Raw genomic sequence first — 9418 nt, forward strand, 5'->3', positions numbered from 1 at the left:
TATGACTCTACTTTAAAAGTAGGACCATAAGACGTTGGGGAAGATGTCGGCCAATGAGCCCATTGAACCTACTCCGCAATTCAGTGGTTGATCTGATAATCCTCAACTCCACTTTCCTGCGTTACCCCACAACCCTTGAATCCTTTCCCGATTAAAAGTCTCTCATGTGTTCTGAAGAAGCACAACAGCAGATTTGAAATGTTAACTCTGTTTTTCTCTCTCTCTCTCTCTCTCTCTGCGGATGCTGCCAGACCTGCTGAGTTTCTCCAAGTGCTTCCATACTCCATTCCATCCTGTCTGTCCTGAGGTTCATCTTGCAGCAGTTTCCAGCAGATTAACTATGAATCAATCCAAGGCAGTCCTCGATGTCTGGGAATGCAAGGAGCCAGGACCTCATCCATGTTAAGGTCTAAATGGTGAGCCCAAAATGTCATCCATTGCCTCTATATCCTCCTCACAATATTTTGAGCAGAACTGCAGGCTGCTCCCCCAGTGACGTAGATCAATCACGACTCCCCAATTTCTCTACTATTCAATTCTTCTCCTCTGGAAATAAATCCTGGTGCTTGGACTGCTGTTTAGGGTTTCTAAGATGTTTTATTTGTTTTATTACCATCACGTGTACAATGAAAAGTGTTGTCTTACATGTTATACACGCAATCGTGCGATGCCAGTGCATCAGGGTAACAGGGCAGTGTGCAGGTTAGTGTTATAGCTGCAGAGAAGGTGCAGAGAGAGATTGACAATAACGTTAAACATTAACAATAAATATTCGGAAGTCTGATAACAGTGGGAAAGAAGCTGGTCATAGAGTCATAGAGATGTACAGCACGGAAACAGACCCTTCGTTCCAACCCGTCCATGCCGACCAGATATCCCAACCCAATCTAGTCCCACCTGCCAGCGAATCTATTTTTACATGTGTACAAGATTTCATATTTTCTGCCTGATGGTACAGGGTGGAAGAGATTATAACGAGATGGGTGGGGGTCATTGATGATGTAGGCTGCCTTCCCAAGGTGATGGATGGAGTCATAGAGTCATAGAGATGTACAGTACAGAAAGAGACCCTTCGGTCCAACTCATCCATGCTGACCAGATATTCTAAATTAATCCAGTCCCATTTGCCAGCACCCGGCCCATATCCCTTTAAACCCTTCTTATTCATGTCCCCATCAGATGCCTTTTAAATGCTGTAATTGTACCAGCCTCCACCACTTCCTCTGGCAGCACATTCCATACACGTACCACCCTCTGTGTGAAAAAGTTGCCCCTTGGGTCCCTTTTATATCTTTCCCCTCTCACCTTAAACCTATCCCTCTAGTTCTGGACTCCCCGACCCCAGGGAAAAGACTTTGTCTATTTACCCTATCCATGTCCCTCATGATTTTATAAACCTCTATAAGGTCACCCCTCAGCCTCCGACGCTCCATGGAAAACAACCCCAGCCAGTTCAGCCTCTCCCTGTAGATGGAGTCGATGGATGGAAGGTTGGTTTGCGAGATGGACTGTGCTGTGTTCACAATGCTCTTCAGTTTTTTACAGTCCTGGGCAGTACAGTTGTCATACCAAGATGTTTAGTTGAAACAGTAAAACACATTATAAGTTATTAAGCAGACATTGCGGTAAACTGTGTGTTCTGCCTGCAGGCACACAGCCGACTAACAGACAGGCAGAGTCACAGCATTGTATAACCCCAGCACATAGAATCCTTAAAGGGAACTCTCTTAAAGGCAATGAACAAAAGCAAAACTGGCTGGAGAAACTCAGAGAGAAAGCAGCATTAATGCTCAGAAAATGGTGTGACCCTTCTTCAGAAATGATGATAGCTGGGAGAAGGTAACATTTAAAATGAGGACAGGGTGGGAGGGGAGAAAAGACTATTTACTCGATGGAGACAGAGCCCAGGGAGAGGGAACGAGAGTTTTGCAGACACAGGATGGATAATGGTAAGGAGACAGTGAGATCTGCAGATGCTGGAGATGAGAGTTGAGAGTGTGGTGCTGGAAAAGCACAGCAGGTCAGGCAGCATCCGAGGAGCAGGAGAATCAATGTTTCGGGCCAGAGCCCTTCATCAGGAATGGATAATGGTAAGCTAGAGATGGAGAAAAGCTAATAATGGGGATGATGAGTCAGTGAAAATAGATTGGCTGTTCAGAAAGCAGCTCTTCTCATGACAATGCTGGGGGTGGGGGGGAGGTAATCAGGGTGGGTAAAGGCACAGAAAGATGATGTTCGGCCTCTCAAATTATTTAACTCAATATTGAGTCCAGAAAGCTGCAGGGTCCCCGAGGGGAAAATGAGGTGCTGTTCTTCCAGCTTGCACTGAGCTTCACTGGAACACTGCAGCAAGCCTGAGATGGGGGATGTTGGCCAGGGAGCAGGGTGGGGTGTTGAGGTGACAGGTAACTGGAAGCTCAGGGTCTTTTTTGCGGCCAGAGGGTAGGTGTTCTGCGAAGAGGTCACCCAGTCTACGCTTCATTTCCCCAGTGTGGAGGAGACCCCACTGTGAGCAGCGAGTGCGGTAGACTGGACTGTGGGAAGGCCAGGTAAAGTGTTGCTTCACCTGGAAGGATACTGAGGGGGGAGGAAGTGAACTGGAAGGTGTTACACCTTCTGTGGTTACAGGGGAACGTGTGTGGGGAGATGTGAGGGCGGAGGAGGAGTGGGGTATCCTGACAGGATGAGGGATCTTGACGTGGGAGATGTGACCAGAGTGAGGAGAACATTTTCTCCAGTGGGAGGATCTAGGATCAGGAGTCAGAGATTTTATGATAAGGGCTCACACACCGATGACAGAGCTGAGGAGAATTTCTTTTTTCTCTTGAAGGGTCCGTGATTCTTCGGAGCTCCCTTCCTGAAAAGCAGAGATTTGAATATCTTTAAAGTGGAGGTGGATGACGTCCTGGTGATTGAGGGGTGAAGGACTGTCACTATGCCCAATGGGAAGGACAGGCAAGAGGTGGTGATGTCCTAGTGGTATTACAGACACGTAGAAACCCTGAGACCCAGGGAATGTTCCGGGGACCTTCGTTCGAATCCCGACACGGCAGATGGTAGGACTTAACTTCAATAAAAAAGAAACGTGGAATTGAGAGTCTAATGATGACCATGAATCCATTGTCAGAAAACTCCATCTGGTTCACTAATGTCCTTTAGGGAAGGAAACCGCCATCCTTACCTGGTCTGGGCCTACACGTGACTCCAGACCCACAGTAATGTGGTTGACTCTTAATTGCCCTCTGGTTAATTAGGGATGGGCAATAAATGCTGGGCTTAGCCAGTTTGCAATCATCATGTGAATTAATAAAGGAAATAAAAGGTGGAGTGAGCAGATCAATCGTTGTCCGGTAGAGAGGTGGAACAGTGTCAAGGGGCTGAGTGGCCTCATCCTGCTCCTGGTTTATAGGTTTGTGGTGAGGTACATATGGAATTGCCTTCCTGTCAACACTGACACCCTAAAGTCTGCAGTGATGTAAGGAGGCTGTTCACCAGTAGAAGTATAGACGCGTAGAAACCAGAACAGCAAATTCCGCTCTTAAAGCCTGTTACACAATCAATATAATCAAGGCTAAATTCCTGTTTGCCACCCTCTCCTACGCCTTTCAAATCTAAACATTTATATTTCTTGAATATACTCGGTGACCTCTATGGCTCAGTGGTTAGCACTGCTATCTCACAGCGCCAGAGACCTGAATTCGATTCAATTCAATCCTTGGGTGACTGTCTGTGTGGAATCACAGGCCCTTTGGCCCAACAAGTCCACACTAACCCTCCGATGAGTAACTCACCCAGACCCATTCCCCTACCCTATATTTACCCCTGACTAATGCACCTCACCTACACATCCCCGAACACTACGGGCAATTTAGCATGGCCAATTCACCCTAACTGCGCGTTTTGGACTGTGGGACGAAACCGGAGCAAACCTACGCAGACACGGGGAGAACGTGCAAACTTCACACAGACAGTCGCCCGAGGCTGGAATCGAACCTGGATCTGGCGCTGTGAGGCAGCAGTGCTAACCACTGAGCCACTGTGCCGCCCTAAGTTTGCCCCTTCTCCCCGTGTCTGCATGGGTTTCCTCCGGGTGCTCCAGTTTCCATCCACAGTCCAAATAATGTGCCGGTTGGGGTGAGTTGGCTGTGCTAAATTACCCCCATAGTGACCAGGGATGTGCATGCTTGGTGGATTAGCTGCGGGAAACGCAGCGTTGTAGAGATTGGATGGGATGCTCTTCGGAGGGTTGATGTGCATTCGGTCGGCTGAATGGCCTGCTTCCACACTGTAGAGATTCAAAATGTAACTGTACCCATCTCTTCTGGTAGTTTGTTTCATGCATGGAGAAGCTGCCCCTCAGGCCCCTTTCAAATCTTTCCCCTCTCACCTTAAACCTTTTGGACTCCCTGGGGAAAAGACCTTGGTTATTCACCTTATCCATGTCCCATACTGCTTTCATAGTGCAGGGATTCCATGAGAATTCCACAAGTTGACCACCCTCTGAGTGAAGAAAACATCCTTATCCCATTCCTAAATGGTATACCCCATAACCTGAGTCTATATCCCCTGCCTGTAGACACCCCCAGCCAGGGGAAGCCTCCTCCCTGTATCACGTCTGTCCAGCCTTGTTAGAATTTAATATGTTTCAGTCAGATTCCCCCTCATCCTTCTCAATGCTGGTAAAATCTGCCATCCTTGTCTGGTCTGGACTACGTGTGACTCCAGGCCCATAGCATCATGATTGGCTCTGTGGGCAATTAGAGCTGGGCAATAAATGCTGGCCAGCGATGCCTCCATCTCTTGAGTGAATAAATAAAAATACAGGCCCAGTTGAATCAATCTCTCCTCATACGACAATCCTGCCATCCCCAGTACCTGCCCAGTCAGCCTTCTCATAGGGAAAGCTGAGCCAAGTCGTCCTATTCTGTACTGTATAATTTCTATGGTTCTATATCTTAGGTAGCAAGACCAAACTACAGGTCCGGTCTCACCAAGGCCCTGTATAACTTCAGCAAGACCTCCTTATTTCTGAACTCAAATCCTCTTGAAATGAAGGCCAATGCACCAACTGCATTGATAATCTCCAGGGCAACGAGGTATGGCCGATAAATGTTGGCCATGCCCCATGACTGAGTAATGTGAACTCCTTATTGTTACAGCTGAAATGCACAACCTCAAGATTCATTTGTTATCTGGTAGTTTGTGACACTTAGCAACGCTGGTTAGGTCACTTTTAGAATACTGTGTTCAATTCTGGTCTCCCTGCTGTAGGAAAGATGTTGTGAAACTTGAAAAGATTTATGAAAACGTTGCCAGGGTTGGAGGATTTGAGCGATGGAAAGAGGCTGAACAGGCTGGGGCTGTTTTCCCTGGAGCATCAGAGGCTGAGGGGTGACCTTATAGAGGTTTATAAAATCATGAGGGACGTGGATAGGGTAAATAGACAAGGTCTTTTCCCCAGGGTGGGGGAGACCAGAACTAGAGGGCATAGGTTTAAGGTGAGAGGGGAAAGATTTAAAAGGGACTTAAGAGGCAACTTTTTCACACAGAGAGTGGTGCGTGTATGGAATGAGCTGCCCGAGGAAGTGGTGGAGGCTGGTACAATTACAACATTTAAAAGGCATCTGGATGCGTACATGAATAGGAGGAGTTTAGAAGGACTTAGGCCAAGGGATACTGGTAAATGGTAAGTGGGTGGCACGGTGGCTCAGTGGTTAGCACTGCTGCCTCACAGCGCCAGAGATCTGGGTTCAATTCCCGCCTCAGGCGACTGACTGTGTGGAGTTTGCACATTGTCCCCGTGTCTGCGTGGGTTTCCTCCGGTTTCCTCCCATAGTCCAAAGATGTGCAGGTCAGGTGAATTGGCCATGCTAAATTGCCCGTAGTGTTAGGTAAGGGGTAAATGTAGGGGTATGGGTGGGTTGCACTTCGGCAGGGTGGTGTGGACTTGTTGGGCCGAAGGACCTGTTTCCACACTGTAAGTAATCTAATCTAGATTTATTTAGGATATCTGGTCAGCATGGACGAATTGGACTGAAGGGTCTGTTTCTGATACTCTATGACCTTCTCCAGGGCAAAAAGGTGGACAATAAATGTTGGCCACGCCCCATGAGTGAATAACGTGATCTCCCTATTGTTCCAAACAAAATGCACAACCTCAAGAATCATTTGTTATCTGGTAGTTTGCGACATTTAGCAATGGATGTCCTGAGAATGTTCTCTTGTGGCATTCAGTAACAACAATGGCTAACTAGTTCGGTTGCCATGGTACCTTGTAACATTCCTGTCCTTTGCAATCACTAGGTGATAGATTTTAATGAAACAGGGAGACACTGGGATGGAGTCAGCTTTCCCAAATCCCCTCCTTCTCAGTCACCCTGTCAACTGGTTGGTAGATTCCTGTCAGGTTTGGGGACTGGAAAAATTGGAGCCCCCCTTGGAGATTTTTGGGAACGTGAACAATCTCGCAATGATATGCTCTACAGGGAACGTCCCAGAGGATTTATGAAGGTATGAGCAGAATTACGCCTCCTCCAGCCTGTTCCTCCATTGTAGATCATGTCTGTTGATCTGGCTCAATGCCATTTTCTTCACTATCCCCATATTATGAGAAGGTGAGTACTGGGGACTGAGTTGGATGTTCATATTGAATGGTGGAGCAGACTTGAAGGGCTGAATGGCCTACTCCTATGTTTGATTAGATTAGATTCCCTATAGTGTGGAAACAGGCTCTTCAGCCCAACAAGTCCACACCAACCCTCCGAAGAGTAACCAACCCCCCTCTGACTAATGCACCTCAACAACTATGGACAATTTAGCATGGCCAATTCACCTAACCTGCACATCTTTGGAATGTGGGAGAAAACCGGAGTGCCTGGAGGAAACTCACGCAGACACGGGGAGAATGTGCAAACTCCACACAGACAGTCGTCCAAGGCTGGGATTGAACCTGGGACCCTGGCGCTGTGAGGCAGCAGTGCTAACCACTGAGCCACCTGGTTAAACATCATTAACCAGAAATCTATTGAGTTTTAAAGTTATAGGAGTTTAAGTTTGAAGGAGAGGCTGAGACTTTTTTCACTGGAACACAGGAAGTTGAGGGGTGACCTGACAGGGTTTATAAAAGGTATAGATAAGGTGCATGGCAGGTGTCTTTTCCATAGGATGGAGGATTTCAAGAGTTGGGGTCATATTTTTAAGGTGAGATGAGAAAGATTTCTAAAAGACATGAGGGGTAACATTTTTGACACAGAGGAAGATTTGTGCCCGTTGAAGTGGTTGAGGCTTCCATATTGATAACTTTTTAAACAGTAAAGGATTTAAGGATTATGGTGAGAGGGCGGGTAAGTGGCGCTGAGGCCACAAAAAGATCAGCCATGATCCTATTGAATGGTGGGGCAGGCTCGAGGGGCCAGATGGCCGACTCCTGCTCCTAGTCCTTATGCTGTTTGGAATGAACTTGCAGAGGAAGTCTTGGCTTCAGGTATAGTTACAACATTTAAAAAAAACATTTGTATAAGTTCATGAATAGGGAAGGTTTTGAGGGATACGGGCCAGGAGCAGGCAGGTGGGACCAGTTTAGTTTGAGATTATGGTCGACATGGACTGGTTGGGCCAAAGGGTCTGTGTCTGTGCTGTATGACTATGACTCCGACTTGGACATGCTCAATGATTGATTTCCATAACCCTAGGGGAAGAGAATTCCAAGGATTTTGTGGGAAGAAATTCCTCCTCATTTAGGGAATTGCCCCTTATTCTGAGACTGTGTCCATTTGATTCAGAAGCATCTTCCCAGCCAGTGGGATATATTTCCACTGCACCAACCCTGCCGAGCCCTCTATTAATTTTATTGTGGTTCTGTTCGCCGAGCTGGGAATTTGTGTTGCAGACGTTTCGTCCCCTGTCTAGGTGACATCCTCAGTGCTTGGGAGCCTCCTGTGAAGCACTTCTGTGATGTTTCCTCCGGCATTTATAGTGGTTTGTCTCTGCCACTTCCGGTTGTCAGTTCCAGCTGTCCGCTGCAGTGGCCGCTATATTGGATCCAGGATGAGTGGCACTCATCCACAGATTCAATCAATAAGCACTTCGACCAGGACCCAATATACCGACCACTGCAGCAGACAGCTGGAACTGACAACCACAATAACGACCACCCGAGCTACAAAGCTTCTCACAAACATTAATTTTACACTCAAGACACCATTGTTCCAGAGGACCTAAGCGAGAAAGAGTTTAACTTGAGGGTTACCACACTGTAGGAGAGGGGAAAGGTTAAGGTAGGGCCTTCATTGTAACCTCGGCCAGTGTGAGAATTGAACTAATGCATTGTTGTCATTCTTCATTGCAAACTAGCCACCCAATCAACTGACCTAACTGACTATGTCCTTCTTAAATTTGCACAATGTCCCATCATGCACCACACACCAGGCTACTGAATTCCATGATTCATGGTTTATTTGAGAGAAGTAATTTCTCCTCCTCTGTTTTAAACCCTTATCCTAAAACTATGCTCTCATTCTAGATTTGTCCCACATGAGGAAAGATCCATAAGATCACCTTTTCTTCTGAACTTGTAAAGTAACAAGGGACATGAGTTCGACCTGGTACCAAAAATCAGTCTCATCACTAGCAAGCACAGGCAAGATGGGCAAAATGGCCACCATGTTTGCTGTATGTTCATTGAAGATGCACAGATTGTCCCTTTGTGAAAGGGTTGGCAACCTTCAAATGCAGAGGGCTGACCCAGCTCCATTCCCAATCCCAGCTCTATTCTCAGTCCCATTCCCAATCCAAGGTATAGTCTAATTCCCAGCTCCATGCCCACTCTTATTTCCAGTGCCAATCCCAATCCCAGTTCCAATGCCATCTCAGCTCCAGACCCAATCCAAGCTCCAGCCCTATCTCCAATCCCAGCTCCAGCCCCAATCACATTCCCAGTCCCAATCCCAGCACAGCTCCAGCTCCATTCCCAGTCCCAATCCCAGTCCCAATCCCAGCACAGCTCCAGCTCCATTCCCAGTCCCAATCCCAGCACAGCTCCAGCCCCAATTCCAGCTCTAGCCCCAATCCCAGCACAGCTCCAGCCCCAATCCCAGCACAGCTCCAGCACAGCTCCAGCTCCATCCCCAGTCCCAGTCCCTGGACCGACCGCCCCGAGCCGAAGGGGGGCGCTGGCGGTTTCGAAACGCGTTCTCGCCGCCGGGGCCTGCGGGGCCGCCGTCCGGGACGGAAGCGCATGCGCGGCGGTGAGTTCGGCGGCGCGTCTGGAAGTTTCGGCGCGATGGATTTCGAGGGAGGGAGCGGGGGGCCCGGCTTCGTGGGAATCCGCTTCTGCCAGGAATGGTGAGGGGGTGGTGAGGGGGGGGGGAACATTCACACAGGCACCCCCCTCACCACCCCCACCCCCACCCCCCCCATC

At 48.2% G+C, this 9418-nt stretch overlaps 1 protein-coding gene across 2 annotated transcripts in view; it reads left to right on the forward strand.

The window, feature by feature from the left end:
* The first annotated feature begins 304 nt into the window (after window positions 1-304).
* polr2i (RNA polymerase II subunit I) overlaps window positions 305-9418 on the forward strand; it is a 21067-nt gene continuing 11953 nt past the window's right edge. Inside the window, exon 1 of one of the 2 annotated variants that reach the window (XM_043680856.1) lies at window positions 305-416. In XM_043680856.1, the coding sequence (XP_043536791.1) occupies window positions 376-416 (41 nt within the window). In that variant the 5' untranslated portion in view covers window positions 305-375. Of the gene's footprint in view, window positions 417-9249; window positions 9343-9418 lie in introns of those variants that run through there. The other variant, XM_043680855.1, reaches the window with a different exon arrangement.

Source organism: Chiloscyllium plagiosum, chromosome 41 (assembly GCF_004010195.1).
Source record: "Chiloscyllium plagiosum isolate BGI_BamShark_2017 chromosome 41, ASM401019v2, whole genome shotgun sequence".
NCBI lineage: Eukaryota > Metazoa > Chordata > Chondrichthyes > Orectolobiformes > Hemiscylliidae > Chiloscyllium > Chiloscyllium plagiosum.